Here is a 17336-nt window from a genome sequence, read left to right as displayed (position 1 = left end):
CCCTTTGCTCTGCAGTTAACAAGGCTTGCAGTCTGGGGAGGAGGGAAGGGGAGGAATCATGAGTTTTTCGACTCCTTGGGATTGGAGACAGGGCTGTTAGGTGAGATGGGCAGGAGAGCAGAGAGGTTATTGCATTCGTGCCAGCTCAAATTGGTGCAGCACTTGCAGGTACAGTGCGAGAGACTGGTGGCCGGGTCCGCCCAGACATGCTGCCCCGTCTAACCCGTAAAGCACATTGGTGTGCATCACCGAAGGGAGAGCGCGTCCTGCCATGTGGGAGGACAAGATAAAGGACCCGGGCTTCAGGGCAAGGGCAGATTAATTTTGGTTACAAAAACATGGAACACAAATGTACATGGTTTGTTTTCAAAAGTCTGGCAGCTATTTTTGCTCCTAGCCTAGCTTACATAAGAGGTGAAAAAACAAAATGAGTAGCAGAGTAGGTGTCCCTCGGTCCAGGAGGAAGTGTGCGGGCGGGCGTGGGGTGTCCCTGACTTCCCTTTGTAAACAGTAGTTCTGCTCAGTGCTGTCCAGGGCATGGGGGTTGCCCTCAGGGCTGTGTGGGAGGAGGACAAAGGCAGAGAACTGGAAGGTTCTCTTTCCCCATATTTTAAAATTGGCTGAAAGTTTCTACTGCAGGCAAAGGGCAGATACATAGATGCTGTGTGCATCCTGAGCGGAGTGGATGTGGCCTCTCTCTGCTCCTGTGTGATTTATGGCTGTCTAGGCAGCGCTGGCTCCCAAATAGCCCGAGGGGCAGAGACCTAGCTGGGCAGAGTCTGCACCCCGGGGCAGAGACCTAGCTGGGCACAGTCTACACCCAGGGGCAGAGACCTACCTGGGTGCAGTGTATACCCAGGGGCAGAGACCTAGCTGGGCACAGTCTATACCCAGCTTGCCAGGTGTTGGGCAAGTCTTGTCCCCATCTGTCAAAGCAGGGGTGCTTTCGGGCATGTCTGAGACCTTGGCATACTGTGATATAGGAGCATGTTTGCAATGGGCTTATTCTGGGGTGCACCTGTCCATGGGGAGCCTCCCCAACAGAGAGTTGCCCCAAGGAGGTGGGGACCGTGGAATAGATCTCTGCAGTGAGGGGTCAGCCAGAGGGACAGAAAGGGTTGTTGGCCAGCACCAGCCAGTGAGGAACTGGGCTAATGATCATTCTTAGAATGTGTGTCTGTCTTTCTCTCTCCTCTCTCTCGCACGCGCACACACACGTGTGCACATGCATACCCTCCACCCCACCATGGTGACCAGGAACGGGGTGGGACAGGAGCTCTGCTGTGGCCTGGTCTGCCTTGCCCATGGGGCCTGGAGACAGGGCCCCAGCTCCTCTGCCCTCCTCCACCCTCCTCTGGCCCCAGGCAACGTCTCCTGCAGCTCTCAGAGGTCTCAGTCATCTTCAGGAGGAAAAGGTGCTTGGGACATGTTTGTTGATTTGAGTCCAGTGTCTTAGGGCCCCTGAGGCTTTCCCATCTTTAACTTAAAACAGACCTTTCCACTTTCCTCCGATTCTCTCCAGCTGCCTCTCCCTGGGCTCAAAGGCAGACCTGTGTGAAAGCAGTGTCAGCTGTGGGCCCATTTCCCCTAGTCTGGAGCCACCTGCCGTGCCTGCACCACTCACCCCACCCCCGCCCCACTTACCAAAGCCACTCTTGCCAGTAAAGGGCGCTCCTGACACGGACATATCTGGCAAGCACTCCTCAGCCCCAGCCCCTCCTACCACTTCCTCCCTGAGCTTCCACTCTCCCCACTCCTGGACTCACTCTCCCATTGCAGGCCCACCCCTCAGTATCAGGGCCCTCATTCACCCCTTGCCCTCTGCTTCTCCTCTGGGCTTTCTCCAGGGATGGCTCACCTGCCCTGCCGCCTTCCCTTAGCCCACACACACAGACCCTCGAGTCCCAGATCTTAATCCTTGGCTGAGGCTCTGTCTTGCGCTCCAGGCCTCAGTGTACCCGGGTCATCCAGAGACATCTCAAGGCCAGTGTGTTCAAGAGTCATTGTCTTTCCCTCCACACCTGCCTGTCCTGTCTCTGGTCAGGAGTCACATCCACTCGGGTGCTCAAGCCAGAGCACAGGGCCACCTTGGTTCTTTGTCTTCCTCCCCATCCCCCCGTCCCAGGTCCAGGTGCCCCTCCTGTTTGTAAGCCTGTTTCTCACCTCTCAGCATGTCCTTGTCTAGAGGCGGGTGTTGAAGAGTATGGTTCAGCCTCACTGGCATCCTCGCTCATGTTACTCCAGAGTCTGCCTGCGGAGTGCCTCCCTGATGGTCTGGACTGGCCAGTCTGCCTCTGTCTGTCCTGCTGCAGAGGCCTTTGCAGCCACTCTCCATGGCTCCTGGGTAAAACCCACACTGTACCCTCGTCTGCCACTCCCCACTTCAGCTCCCCCAGGACTCCTGGTGCTTTTGCACAAGTGCTTCCTCAGCCCAGCCCCACTCTCTCCTCCGACTCTGCGGCCAGGTCAGGGGTGGGGCGCTGAACTGTGCGGGCTGCGTCTCCCAGCCTCCTGCTCCAGGCTTCCTTGAAACCCCTCCTGACTGCAGGCAGTGCTCATCACGTGGCACTTTCCTGTCTGTTTCCCAACCAGAGTGGGAGCTCTTTGAACACAGGGTCTGTGCCTTACTGACCCCTGGTCCTCTGTGCCCCATGCACCTTCTGGCTCAGGGGTCAGCAGATGGCAGTCCCTGGGCAAACCCAGCCCCCGTGAGTTTTTATGAACACAGTTGTGTTGGAACACAGCTAACACCCATTTGTTGTCTCTTTTTGTGCTCCCTCTGTGGAGTTGAGTAGTTGTGACAGAGACTTAAAACCTGCAGAGCTGAAAACATTGCCTGACTGGGCCTTCACATTCTCAGGGTCTGGCCCAAATGAGGTGCACAATTGGGTCTTTCAGTGAGTGGTAACGACCTTGTGTATCTGTGGAGCTTTCCCCACCTGCTGGGAATGATGTCAGGCCCTAACTGCATCCATGCACTGAAGCCTCATGGTGGCCCTGCAGGTTTAGCAGCCACTGTCAGTTCCTCCCCTCTTTTCAGATGAGGAAACTGACAATTGATTAATTAATAACTTGCCCAGCATGGCAGTTGCTAAGCAGGGGGACCTGGGATGGGAATGACTGTCTGCCTCCAGACCTTGATGCTTGCCTGTGAATGACTTGATGCTTGCCTGTGAATGAACGTGAGCTTCAGCCTTCACAGGAAGGAAGAAATAAAGGGGGTGTGGGAAGTGCTGCAAGAGGGGTACTCCTAGGAGGGGTGAGGGGCTGCCACTGTCTCAGAGGCCGTGGAGGCCTGAGGAAGGGCCCCAGCCTCCAGCAGCTCACGTTAGGGCTGACATGTCACATCATACTTAATCAGGGAATGTCAAGATTCAGGGCATTTACTAAGGACACCCTGAACACAGGGAAGTCTTCTGTTCCCACCTGGAACTTTGTGTCTCCCTTGTTCCTTAATAACTGCTGAGGAGTTGTGATGAGGTTCAGCACACTAAGACGTTGAATAGGACAGACCTGCCGTTTGGTTTAAGGTTTAAGCCCCCCATGCTTCTCAAAGTGGGTGAAGTTTAAAAACAGGCAGGTCTTCGGTGAAGTTCAAGGGATGTCCATGAAGCTGGATGAGCAGGTAGAGTTCAGAGCGGGGGTGATGTTTCCTGGGTGGGTAGGAGGTCTGCCTGCCCTGAGTCAGCTGACCCAGACCCTCCCCACTGAGGATGCCCTGGGCCAGCCTCCTGCTGCTGTGGTCCCCTTAGGGAACCATACGGCATCGTGGTTGCTACAGAGCTCCCTGGCGGAAGACTGCCTGTTTGTTTGATTCCGCACCCCCTCTGGAGCTGTGTGCTCCTCAGGGGTCAGGAGGCACCCTAGAAGCCAGTTTTTTCTGTTAACATGATAGGTGCTCCGTGGGGAGTGCTGGGGGTGCTCTGTCAGTGTGAGTTGGTGGTGATGGCAGCTGGCGAGTTTGTAGGTCTCAGGCGCTGCGCATGGAGTATTTCACACGCATCATCCAAGCTCCGCGTCAGCCTGTCTTCAGGCCCATCGTGTAAAGGAGGAATCCGGGTTGAGAGTGTATGTAGCAGCCCTGGGAATCGGGGCCCGTTAGCTCCCGTGCCTAATCACTGCCCCAAGTCGCAGTGGCAGATTAGAAGTAAGCTCTTGAGCCTCCTGAACTAGCCCTCAGTCCTGGCCTGTGACTTCATGAGTGTGGTCCCCTCAGCTGTTTGCTGGGCTGGGTCGGGCCTTTAAATAGCCTCCTAGGTCACTTGTGGTCAGGGCCACGGTGGGGCGTTCTGGCCTTGGAGAGCTACCCAGAGGTGTGGAATCCGGCTTCCCACTCCTCCTCACCAGGTGCCCGGGGGAGCCCTGGGCTTGCTTCGGGAGCTTGGACACAGCTTCTGGATCTGGCTTCTCATTTCAGAGGTGGTGGTGCACAGTGTGCAGGGCACTCGAGATGTTTCTGTTACCTTATATATAGTGGAGGTTGAAATGGCCAGAAAACCACAGCATGTTTGAGTAGCAGTTAGAAATCTTCTGTTCCATGCCATCTCCCACTCCTGGCCATCTCCATTCATTCCGGGAAGTCTCTGAGTTCTTTAAGGTCCACCTCACATGCCGCCTTTGATTCCTCCCTCCTTGTGGCATGATTTGGCCAAGTAGTGTTATTGAACACTTATGCGAGGCTCACAAGAGCAAAAGCACAACAGTCCTGCCTGAGGTTCCTGGTCTGGGGAAGGAACAGGCCGGCCTGCTGTGGCCTCAGAGCAGACCCAGAACACTAGGAGCCCAGAAGCCTGACCTGGGTGGGACACAGTGAATTCTCAAGCACTTCTCCTAGGGGACAACTCCAGCTGGGTCTTGAAGGCTGAATAGGAGTTGCTTGTGAGGGTGAAGCAGCAGGCAGCCTGTGCAGTGGTTGCTCAGGGCCTGAGGGTAGTGATGCTGGGGAGTGCTGGCGGTGGACCCTGCTGGAACACTGGTCAAAACAGTGGGGGCAGTAGCCAGAGAGAAAAGGCTGGGCCTTCTTTCTGCTTTGAAGCCCGTCATTGTGCTCTGGCTTGTGTTATTAGTACAGCAGGGGCCTCTCACCCACACAAGCCCCTCGAGGGTGGGCTTCAGGGAGCCGAGGGCAGTGAGGAGAGCACAGGGTCTGCGGCCTGTCAGGCCCCAGCTTTGTACCTCACTAGGTTCGTGGCTTTGAGCTCATTTCTTATTTTTTCTGAATTGGTCTTTCATCTGCAGGAAGGGACTGTCCCTGCCTCCCTCTGAGGGCCACTGTAAGGCAGGACATGGATTGCCTGGGGCAGGGCCAGCCACATAGTAGATGTGGTCTCTGCTGGGCACAGGCAGCGAGAGGAGGGCACGCAGGTGAATCCAGAGACTTAATGGCCAAGCCCCTCACTGCCTGCCAGGCTTTGATCAAAGCTGTGTCCGCTGGCCGGAAAGTGTGTGGCTTCCCCTCCACCAGGAGTCTTGGATTCTGGCCCACATAGGAAGATGAGCACATGGTGGATAAGTAGAAACTCCCAGCCTGGTTCCCAGTGTGATTCGTGAGTGGGACAAACCTCAGACAGCTCTGCCCACCGAAAGAAGCGTACACGTTCCTGGCGTGTGCTGTTTGTAACCTGCGAAGGCATTTGGGGGAAGCTCAGTTTCCTGCCAGATACCGAGCGGTGCTTGGAAGGGCCCAGGAGAAGAGAAACCAGGAAAGCCCTTAGCAAAGGAACAGTGGAGATGTGTGCCCTGGACCGACTTCTTCCCTTGTGCACATCACTGCCGGTGTCAAAAATAGATCCAGCGTACCCCTCAGCTGTATACATTTGTGGAGCTCACATTTGTGTGGTTTGCTGTGCTGAAACTTAACTGTCTTAAAGACCCCCATTTCCAGGAAACTGCCAAGAACTGTTGTTATCTCAGAGTGTTTGTAAGATACTCAGATAGGAGCAGTGTATTGAATGAAAGTTTATCTGAATAGCTGCTGTTTTCCAGGCCCCACATCTGTAGAATGAATGTTGAATTAAGAGGTCTACTAGACTCAGACCTGGAACCCAGGATTGACTCTCGACCCCACTCCTTCCTTGTTAAGGAAATGGGCTCAGGGTCCCCTTGTCCGTCCAGATGAGATTAGGCATGTCAAAGCCTTGGCACTATTCCCAGCCTATCTTGATTCATGGATTTTTTTTTCTTATAGCAGAGAAAGTCCATTGTCCTTGCCTGATTAAAAAGGGTGAAGATGGGCTGGGCGCAGTGGCTCATGCCTGTAATCCCAGAACTTTAGGAGGCCGAGGCAGGTGGATCACCTGAGGTCAGGAATTCGAGACCAGCCTGGATAACATGATGAAACCTCGTCTCTACTAAAGATACAAAAATTAGCCGGGCGCGGTAGCAGGCGCCTGTAATCGCAGCTACTTGGGAGGCTAAGGCAGGAGAATTGCTGAACCCAGGAGGTGGAGGTTGCAGTGAGCCGAGATCGCGCCACTGCACCCCAGCCTGGGCGACAGAGTGACATTCCGTCTCAAAAAAAAAAAAAAAAAAAAAAAAAAGGTGAAGATGATAAAAAAAAGGTAGAAGAAAAACTTCTTGCCTCGGACTTCCCTCTGGATTGTTTGCTTGGGTCCAGATGCCTGAAAGAGTTTTGGTTTTAGAATTCCATCCTAATGACCCAGGTGCCTTTATCTGATGGTTCTCATGTATGTTTTTGCTAACCAGGAGCTGAGAGAAGATAATATCATTTTAATTGAAACCAAGGCCATGCTGGAGGAACAGCTGACTGCTGCTCGGGCCCGGGGCGATAAAGTCCATGAGCTGGAAAAGGAGAACCTGCAGCTGAAATCCAAGCTTCACGACCTGGAATTGGTACTGCAGGCTGTGTTGTTACTACATTGAAAACGATTGGGCTCGGGCACAGTGGCTCATGCCTGTAATCCCAGCACTTTGGGAGGCTAAGGTGGGAGGATCCCTTGAGCGCAGGAGTTCTAACCCTGGCAACCTAGTGAGGCCCCATCTCTACAAAAACTAAATAATTGGGCATGGTGGTGTGAGCCTGTAGTTGCATCTACTTGGGAGAGACTGAGGCAGGAGGGTTGCTTGAGCCTGGGAGGTTGAGGCTGCAGTGAGCCGTGATCACACCATTGCATTCCAGCCTGGGTGATAGAGCAAGACCTTGTCTCAGAAAAAAAGAAAGAAAAGAAAACCGATTGGGGCAGGTTCAGGTTTATGCCGTGCCCTTCTCTGATAGTTTAGCTACTGGGTTTGTTGCTGCTACTGCCGTTGCTGCTGCCACTGCTACCACGAATGACTTGTTGACTGCGTGGAGTAGCTTGCTAAAATCAGCAGGCTTGAGTGGGTGCCACTTAACACCCACAAACAGAGAGCACTTGACTTCTGTATTGCTTTTCTGTAGGAATGAGTGTATGTGTGTGTCTTGGAAGAAGGGTCTTTGCCAGTGTTGATGGTGTGGGGTGAGCTGTGATTTGTTAGCCTGTTAACAGCTTTAGAGGCCTGTTAGGGCTTCGCTAGAGCCACAAAGCTGCCCATCACTGCACACTTGCTTTAAAGCCCTGTGCAGTATGTCACTTTGTTCAGACAGCATTCAGTTAGGGACCCCGGGTCTCTCTTCATAACCTAGGTAGCCAGGTCAGGGTACCTTTGAGTGGCTTTACCTCTCATAGCAGGGCCCTGTGTTGGGATGTTTCTGTGCAGCTCTGTTTATTTGGAAGTGAGCCAGTACATCTTCATCCACAGCACATGACGGTAGCTATACAGGGGCTGAGGCTTGTCCAGAGGGATCTCCAGCTGTGCAGCCTCACTTCTTGCCTCTTCTTGCTTGCCCCAGGACCGGGACACAGATAAGAAACGAATTGAGGAGCTGCTGGAAGAAAACATGGTCCTTGAGATTGCACAGAAGCAGAGCATGAACGAATCTGCCCACCTTGGCTGGGAGCTGGAGCAGCTGTCCAAGAACGCAGACTTGTCAGACGGTAGGTAGCGCCTGGTGCCGGGGAGCCACCCTGGCCGTGGCCGCCGCTGCCTCCAGGGAGCTGAGTCCTGGGCTCTAAATCTGCCATGTTAGCCCATCCATTCATCCCAGGCAAACATGATTTCCTTCAAGCTCCACTTGGAACTGTTTCATTACAGTTCTCCCCAGGGAAGACACGAGGGGTCTGGCAGCCTTGATGTCAGGATGCAAAACACAAATTAAGTGTTGCCAGTTTTCCGAATTCCCATATGGACATTCCCAGGAGCTTCCAGATTATAGTGCACTGACACCCAGAGGCTCTCTTAGGCCATCTGTGGATGGCTGAAAGCCCTGGATGGCAGGAGCCATCACCAGTGGCCACGAATCCCTGCTATAAATGTACCCAGGGCGTCATTTCCTCCATTCATTTGCATAATTGGGCAAGATGGAGGCAGCCTGTTTTCTCTCTCCTGGGTGGGGAGGGTGCTGAGTGGCTGCTGCCCGGGAGACCCAGGTTCTTAGCGCCTCTGCCAGGCCTCTGCCTTTCCCTCTTCCCTCCTGGGCTTGCTCTGCTGCCCACTGCCCCGCGCCCCGAGAGGAGGTGTCGGTCATGGGAAGCATAGGCGGGGCCGCACTCAGCCCCCTGCGCAGGAAGCCTCAGCCCCGGCAAACAGTGAGCCAGTTCCTGTGTTTGAAAATAGCACACGCTCACCGTTCCCGTGCACGTGATAGTGCAAGTCCATAGTTACTTAGACTTTCCAGGGTGTGATGGGGCTTTTGGCTTGTTTAGGGGGTGGCTTTAAAAAATTCTGATAGACATCTAAGCATTCTGGAAAGGTTATTGGAAACAGGTGAATATTTCTTGTATTTGGGGGTTCCTATCAGTTCCGAACCTAAAACCAGTTTCACTGTGAATCTGTGTGAGAAGTTAGCTGTCTGTGCTTTGATATCTGTGCGTAGCTCTGGGGCCTGAGGGCTGCACAAGGGAGTTCCCCCAAATCCCTTGCCTCTGGAAGTCCGAGTTGGGGGCGCCCCCTGGTGGAGCAGAGAGGTGGTACAAGCAGCTAGGATGGTCTCTCATCAACTAAATATTTGTTAGAGACCATGGTGGCTGGTGAGAAGGCCTCACCGATTTAGACCATTTTCTATAATGTGTGAGCTCTTTAAAGTTAATACTGTGATTTATTCTTAGTGTTGTCAACTCCTAGTGCCTAGCTAGGAGCTGGCATCATTCTAGTGTTTGCTAGAATGATGGCATCGTGCAAGCAAAGCCTGAGTGTATGGGGCAGTGGCTTCGAGAGCCAGAAAGACGTGGCATAAAGCCTTGGCTTCTCCGCTGGTTAGCTGGGTGACCTAGGGCAAGTACTTAACCTCTTAAAACTTTAGTTTCCTTACCTGCAAAATAGGGGTAATGAACCTGCCTCACAAGATGACTGTGAGGATGAGTGAGAGAAAACAGTGAAGCAGGAACCCCGGCTCTGGCCCTTGGTGTGTTCCGTAGAGGGCAGCTCTTCTTGTCTGTCTTACTAAGACATACCCAGTTACTCTGGTTGCTGGAGGGTGCTGACGAGATTTGCACTAGTAAAGAAACACTGGGCCGGGCAAAGTGGCTCGTGCCTGTATTCCCAGCACTTTGGGAGATTAAGGCGGGCAGATCACTTGAGGTCAGGAGTTCAAGACCAGCCTGGCCAACATGGAGAAACCCCGCCTCTACTAAAAGTACAAAAATTAGTCAGGTGTGGTGGTGCACACCTGTAATCCCAGCTACTCAGGAGGCTGAGGCAGGAGAATCGTTTGAACCTGAGAGGTGGAGGTTGCAGCGAGCCAAGATCACACCACTGCATTCCAGCCTGGGTGAGAGAGTGAGATTCTGTCTCAAAAAAAAAAAAAAAAAAAAAAGAGAAACACTGGCGTTTTAGTAGTAAACCATTGTGTTGTTTTAATAGTCTTCAAGGCACTGACTTTAATGGAAGAGGAAATGAAACATCGATTCCATTGTTTAACTCATAGAACCTTAAAAATTATTCTCTGTGGTCAGTTTGGGAAGGTGAAAAGGGATGGTGGTGATGGTTGCAGAAAAGTGTGCTTGTACCTAATGCCACAGATCCAAACACTTTAAAATGGCTAAAATGGTACTTTTAAAATATATTTTTCTGTAATTTTAAAAATGGGTTCCCCCCCATGAATTCTGCAGAGGCACTGTCCAGATGACCACAGGTTTTGAAATAGTGGAGTCTTATTTGAAGCTTGGTGTTGAAGTTAGGTTAGTTTCATTTACAGCTTATTTGGGACGGAGCCCTCCAAGCGTCCTTGTTTGTGGAGTGTGTGTGTGTTTATGTGTGTGTCAGTGCTGGGCTGGGGCCAGGTACACACCATCCCCTCCACTTCTCGCCTGCTGTTGTTTTGGGTCTTTAGGGCGTTCTGGCATGTTGGGTGGTCCATGTCGTTATCCTTGGTAGAGGATGAAGACTTAGAGGGAAACGAGATGCTGTTCAGTCTTTATGATCACCCGGGGGATCTGAACCACACACATTTCCAGATTTATGTGTTTGCTGTGAAAGCCATCACCCCCCTATACCCACAGCCCCTGGGGTGAAGAGGTAGGGGGAGGAATCGCTGTATTAGCAACAGTGTGGAAAGGCCCCAAGAGATGAGGACGTGGCACTGGGTTGGGTAAATGAGTGGGGGAAGAACCGGGCTCCTTTCTTAAGAGGGCTTTTGCATACCTTTTTTTCTCCCCTTCCCAAAACAACCCCATGACTTACCTAAAATCATGCACCTGCTTGTGGCAGGAGGGGGCCAGGAACTCCCATTCCTGACTCAAGACTCTTCCCTTCTCCATTTGCATCTGAGCTGTTTAAAAGCAGAGTAGATAGTCTGCCTTTTACTATTTTTAGCTTATTTTTCATCTCATTTAGAATTTTAAAAGCAATTTGCATACACTATCACAGTTTTCTTCAACATAATTGTGAAGTCACAGAAAGAAATCTCTGCATAGCGTCTCATCCAGGCTGACAAGTGCCCGACCCATGTTCCGGTGTAGCTTTCTACCACCCGTGGCCAACGGGAGTGGTCAGTTACGTGCCCCTGCCTGCTGAGCAGCCGAGATGTCCACTATGCTCTGGGGGGTATGGAAAATGTCACCTGTGTGTCATCTCTGTTAGCCTCTAAAATCCTTGATTGGACAGTTAGGATAGCAGCCTGATAGCCAAATGGTTCCCGTAAGTGACACAGCCCTTGCATTGGCTCCTGGACTGTAACCTGCCGCCTTCTTGAGCCCTGGATTGCCGCCCTGACAGACCCCAGCAAAGCCTGCAGAGGAACCCTCAGGCACTGGGAGTGGAGGGGCAGGAGGAAGGGTCGCCAGTTGACCTGTGGGAGCTCCTCCCCAGCCCCTTGGACCCTGGACTCCGGGACTGATGACCGTCTCAGAGCTTGGGGCAGAGAGTGGAAGTGGAGGCCCACAGACCACTGGGCTCTGACTGGACTTTGTCTTCAGCCTCCAGGAAGTCGTTTGTGTTTGAGCTGAACGAATGTGCGTCCAGCCGCATCCTGAAGCTGGAGAAGGAGAATCAGAGCCTCCAGAGCACCATCCAGGGGCTGCGGGACGCGTCCCTGGTGCTGGAGGAGAGCGGCCTCAAGTGCGGGGAGCTGGAGAAGGAGAACCACCAGCTCAGCAAGAAGGTACCTCGGCCTCCTTAGGTCACCGGGGAAGCACAGAACCCTCGGGCACCCTCCCATCCTCCCCAGTGATTGTCTGGAGCACAGACAAGGAGGGGGCCAGGTAGAGCATGCAGGTTGCAGGCAGTGGGCAGAATCCAGGCGCAGTCACCGCTGATTATAATAGGAAGGGGAGTGAGGACTGGGGAGAGCCAGAGGAGGTGTGGCCCTGTCCCTGCTTCGCTGCCGTTAGAGGATGACCCGGACATGTGACTTTCTTGTGCCTCGTTGTCTTCATCTGTGAAATGGGGTTGATGGGGTGCCTGCCTGTAAAAAGAAAACTCCCTCGTTCTCTTCCACACCACTGTTCCCAGTACCTCACTGCTTATACCAGGGGTGTGGGGTTTTCCCCATATCAAGCAGTTCTCAAGTTCTTGGGGGACACCAGCTGGGTATCCTACAATTTAACTCAATTCTGACACTACAGACCCTGCAGCCTAAGGGCTCAGTCCCACCAGACTGCCTCCCACTTCAGGTGCCAATCCAAGTCCGGACTGTCACCTGTGCTTCTGATCGGCTGGCTGCAGATCAGAGGTTCCCACCGCCCCCTTCGTGGGCTCCGCTATTGCCTAGATGGCTTAGCATTCCTTGTTTATTACAAAGTATACAACGCACAGGCGGAACAGATGCACAGGGCGGTGGGTGCGGGGAGTGGTGCCACACTACCCTGTCCTCTGCGGGTGTCCCTCCAGCACCTCCACATGTTCACCAACCTGGACACTTTTTGACCGAGTCCTTTTGGGTTTTTATGGAGGTTTCATTATATAGGCATGATTGATTACATCATTTGCCATTTGATTAGCTCAACCTCCAGGCCCTGTTTCCTCCGTGGAGGTAGGGGAGGCCTGAAAGTTTCAACTCTCTAATAACATGGTTGGTTCCCTTGGCAACCAGCTCCCATCCTGAGGCTCTCCAGGAGCCCCCAGTCCTCATTCATCTTAGCATACAAGAAAGACACCTATCCCTTTGGAGATTCCAAGGGTTTTCGAAACTTGTGCCAGGAAATTTAGCAACAACCAAACACACATTTCTTTCTTTTTTTTTTTTTTTTTTTTTTGAGACTGAGTTTTGTTCTTGTTGCCCAGGCTGGAGTGCAATGGCACAATCTCGGCTCATTGCAACTCCACCTCCCAGGTTCAAGTGATTCTCCTGCCTCAGCCTCCCGAGTAGCTGGGATTACAGGCACCCACCACCATGCCCAGCTAGTTTTGTATTTTTAGTAGAGATGGGGTTTCGCCATGTTGGCCAGGCTGGTCTCCTGACTTCAGGTGATCTGCCCACCTCAGCCTTCCAATGTGAGCCACCACACCCAGCCACTCTGCAGGTTCATGATCTCTGAGGCTGGGAACAGGTCCCTTGAGTTCCCTCATGGGACCTCTCCTACGAGGCTCCTCACTCTTGTCCCTTTGAACTTTGTGTGCCTTGCAGCGTTTGAGCTGCCGGGTGGTTTTTCCTCTCTTTGTAGGACAACAGAAGACACCCCCGTCTCATGCCACGTCTTCTGGTGCAGGGCAGCATGGGGAAAGTGACTCAGTTTTTTGAGACAGGGTCTTGCTCTGTCATCCAGGCAGGAGTGCGGTAGTGTGACCATGGCTCACTGCAGCCTCAACCTCCAGAGCTCAAGTAATCCTCCCACATCAGCCTCCCGCATAGCTGGGACCACAGGCACGTACCACCACGCCCAGCTAATTTTTTTTTTTTGGAACTGGGGTCTCTTTATGTTGCCCAGGCTGGTCTCAAACCCCTGGGCTCAAGCAGTCCTTCGGTCTCAGCCTCCCAAAGTGCTAGGATCACAGGTGTGAGCCACTGTGGCTGACTCAGTGTTTTGGTTTCTTAGATTCATGTGGGCCTAGCACGGGAAATGTCTTCATAAGTGGCAGCCCAACCTTGGCCATGATAAAAAGAATTGCCCTTTAGGAAGATGAGAACCTCCAGCTCTGCAGGTCCTCACAACGCTGCCCCAGAAAGCCTGCAGTATTATCTCTCTGGCCTAGTGATATTTTGGGGCCCCTTCTGGCAGGTCACCAGGGTGGTGCCCAGGCATCTCTCTGCCCTGTCCTGTCTGCTGTGGCCCCTCCTCTATACAAACAGGACCTGGCGGGGGCGTCGCCCACCCACCACAACTCTTTATGCTGATCTCTCAGGCCCTACCCACTTCCTCCCTGGCCCGACGCCAGCCTCTCCTGCCGTGGCCCTCGGGGAGGCCCCGTCTTGGCACACACACTCTGGTCGCGGGGACGCCGGAAGGGAGGGGCCGCTGTTTGCAGGCAGGGCTGTCCTGTGTCTGAAGCCTGGAGCTCTGTCCTCCCTCTCGTCCTTGGCCTGCCCTGAGCCTGGCTGGAATCTGGCCCGACCCTGCAGGGTGGTTCTCCCTTCACTCTCTGTCCATGTCTCACTGACTGTTTTATTGGCCCCAGTGCCCAGCCCAGAGTCTTACACGTAGAGGGTGCTTGCCAGCATTTGACAGGTGAACCCTTCAGCACCAGCAGGAGGCAGGCTGTGCTTCAGGCCTGGCAACCCTCAGCCAGCTCAGCTCATCCTGAATTTCCCTCTCCAACCTCAGCCATCCAGCTGGCATTTCCTAGTCAGTAAGCAAGCCCGTTGGCCCTGCTGAGTCCCACAGGGGGCCCCTAGTGCCAACCTGGCTCTTCACCTCACCCTGAATGTAGCCCAGGCTGCACGCTTGCTTTGGTCTGGGACCTCTGGAAACCATAGTTCCCTGAAGTTAAAACATCTTTCTCTCTAACTCAAGGCACCTCCATGGGTCCTAGAGAAGCCCCCTCCCTCCTCTGTGTCTGTAGCTTTGTATTGAAGTCATAAGAGTTCATTCTTTGAGTCAAGAAGGAAAAAGAATCCTTATTTTTAGAGGAAGAGGGGCAGCCCTTTGGGGGCCTGTCATGAGAGGCAGGAGCAGCTCATGTGAAGGCATGCAGCCTGGGGGCTGAGGGGCAGGGTCCTGGCACCCACAACTACCGGGAAAACCTAATGCTGCACAACGAGACTGTTGCCCATGCCAGTGGCTGCAGGGAGGACAGGAAACCCTATGGGGGCCAGAAAGTCTGCAGCCATCCCATGTCTTAGCCCAGCAGGTTCATCAGGGGCACGGGTCTTCTTCGGGGATGGACCGGAGTATAGGACAAAGAACCACAGAATGAGAAAGATGAGGGGTCCATCAGGGGTAGGTAGGACCCAGGAAATCACACCTTTAGACCAGAAGCAATAGCAATCAGAAATGCAAGGGTTGGCCGGGCACGGTGGCTCATGCCTGTTAACCCCAGCAGTTTGGGAGACCGAGGCAGGCGGATCACCTGTGAGACCAGCCTGGCCAACACAGTGAAAACCCGTCTCTACTAAAAATACAAAAATTAGCTGGGCGTGGTGGCAGGCTTCTGTAGTCTTAGTTACTCAGGAGGCTGAGGCAGGAAAATTGCTTGAATCTGGGAGGCGGAGGTTGCAGTGAGCCAAGATCATGCCATTGTACTCCATCCTGGGCGACAAGAGCAAAACTCCATCTCAAAAAAAAAAAAAGGTTGAGTCAGAATCTGCATTTCAGCAAGGCGGGCACTCGTGTGCAACGGGGAGCATGAGGACCTCTGTTTAGGTAGTTCATGTTTAGGAGGGCTGCGAACAGGTGGGTTCTGGCATAAGACCTTGATGTCAGGGAGATCACTGGGTGGCTGTCCAGGCCAGACAAAATGTGGCCTGGCCTGTGAGGGAGATGGTGGAAGTGCAGAAGGGGTAGGAAGGACAGGGCTTGGTGACAAATTTCCATGGAGGTGAAAGAGGAAGAGATATAACAGAGGGCCACTTGAGCAGTCAGGTGACATCACCAACTGAGGCAGGAAGTCTCCAGGAGGACAGGAAGATGGGTGCATGTGAAACCCCCGAGGGCACCCAGCGGTGGCGGCCTCAGGCAGTGGAGCACATGACAGCAAGGATGGGGCACAGGGATGCTGGGGGGATGGTGATGGTTTGCTTCCTGGTGACTTTCTGTCTTAAGAGTGACAGCTGTGGTGTGGGGAGGTTGCTACAGAATGATGCCAGGAGGTCTTCCCTTGAGAAAAGACCCATTAGTGCATTCTGTTGGGGTGGTTTCTGTTTTGTTTTAAATCATGGTTCACTTCGTAGGACTGACGTCTGCACTGGGCTGGGTCTTTTGGTTCTGCAGATTGAAAAGTTACAAACCCAGCTGGAGAGAGAAAAGCAGAGCAACCAAGATCTGGAGACCCTCAGTGAGGAGCTGATCAGAGAGAAGGAGCAGCTGCAGAGTGACATGGAGACCCTGAAGGCTGACAAAGCCAGGCAGGTAGGTGCCTCCACCACTAACGCCTCTCCTAGAACCCCTGCCTGCAAGACGGAGAGCCAGGATTACAGCCATTCCTGGTACTGTATTGTGGATGCATGGATTATCCGTTACCTAGCTTAGCCACAGCTTAAATCAGCAATTCTCAATTTCCCAACTGGCAGTGGGAAAAGGTGGGGTGAATTTTGCCTCCCAAGGGACATTTGGCAATGTCTCAAGACATTTTTGATTGTCGTGACCCCGGAGAAGAGAGGGGGTGGTGCTCCTGGCATGGAGTGGGTGGAGGCCAAGGATGCTGCTACACATTCTGCAGTGTGCAGGGCAGGAACACTCCATCTGCAAATGTTCTTAGTGCCCCAGCTGAGAACCCTGGCAAATCTGTGTGGTTTTATTTGCCTCACACGGCAGGCAGTCCAGGGCTGATGTAGTGGCTCAGGGATGCCATCAGGAACCAGGCCTCTTGCCTACAGCTCCGCCAGCCTTAGCAGTGGCTGCTGCACATCCCTAAGGTACAAGCAGGAGAAAGGTGGAGGGCTTAGCAGCACAGGGAAACCCTCCCAAGGATGCTTCGTAGACGTCATGTTGGCCAGAACTAACGTGTGGCTACCTCTGCCTGCAAAGAATGCCAGGGCACCAAGTATTTTAGTTTTTTGTTTTTGTTTATGTTTTGTTTTGTTTAATAGAGATGGGATCTCGCAATGTTGCCCAGGCCGGTCTCGAACTCCTGGGCTCAAGTGATCCTCCCGTCTTAGCTTCCCAAAGTGTTGGGATTACAGGCATGAGCCACCATCACTGGCCCCAAGTATTTTAGCTTTTTGGCATCTGTAGTAGAGGAATAAAAAGCCCAGAGAAGATGGTTGGAATGGCGCATGGTAAACAGACGGACAGGGCCCTGCCGAGATGTTGCTCACAGCCAGGAAGGCACACTTCCAGGTGACAGGCAAAATGATCTCAGGAGGGTGCTACTGAGAGAATAGGTGCTGAGGGAGAGAATACTGGGATACACGGCTACCTTAGAATCATCATGCCAGGATGTTTTGGGGAACTGACCCCAAGTATGAGAAAGAGCCAGTGAGGCTGATAGCCAGAGGAAAGTACTCCAGGCAGAGGGATCAGCATGTGCAAAGTGTTCACAGTCAGCTGGGCTAGGAGCAGTGCGCAGGAGGTGGAGAGTAGTGTAAGCAGAGGCTGCAGAGGTGGGCAGGGCCCGGCCACCAGAGACCAAGAGAAACTGCTGAAACTTAAGTGAGGGAGAGAGATGTATTTACATTTTAAAATCATCCTGGCTGCTCTGAGTGTATTCTGACTTGAACCATCTAAGTGGTGGTGTCCGTGCCCACTCACCTGTGTCTGTCAAGC

The 17336-nt window shown here is 53.1% G+C and overlaps 1 protein-coding gene across 5 annotated transcripts in view; it reads left to right on the top strand.

Annotated features, from left to right (window-relative positions):
- CCDC88C (coiled-coil domain containing 88C) overlaps positions 1 to 17336 on the top strand; it is a 145816-nt gene that overhangs the window by 85839 nt on the left and 42641 nt on the right. For all 5 annotated transcript variants that reach the window (XM_055361213.2, XM_004055575.5, XM_055361214.2 and 2 more), the window contains 4 exons: positions 6706 to 6852; positions 7832 to 7976; positions 11454 to 11638; positions 15843 to 15980. In XM_055361213.2, coding sequence (XP_055217188.2) covers positions 6706 to 6852; positions 7832 to 7976; positions 11454 to 11638; positions 15843 to 15980 — 615 coding nt within the window. The remainder of the gene's footprint in view (positions 1 to 6705; positions 6853 to 7831; positions 7977 to 11453; positions 11639 to 15842; positions 15981 to 17336) is intronic.

This window comes from Gorilla gorilla, chromosome 15 (genome assembly GCF_029281585.2).
Source record: "Gorilla gorilla gorilla isolate KB3781 chromosome 15, NHGRI_mGorGor1-v2.1_pri, whole genome shotgun sequence".
NCBI lineage: Eukaryota > Metazoa > Chordata > Mammalia > Primates > Hominidae > Gorilla > Gorilla gorilla.
This window is presented reverse-complemented; position numbering and strand designations above follow the sequence as displayed.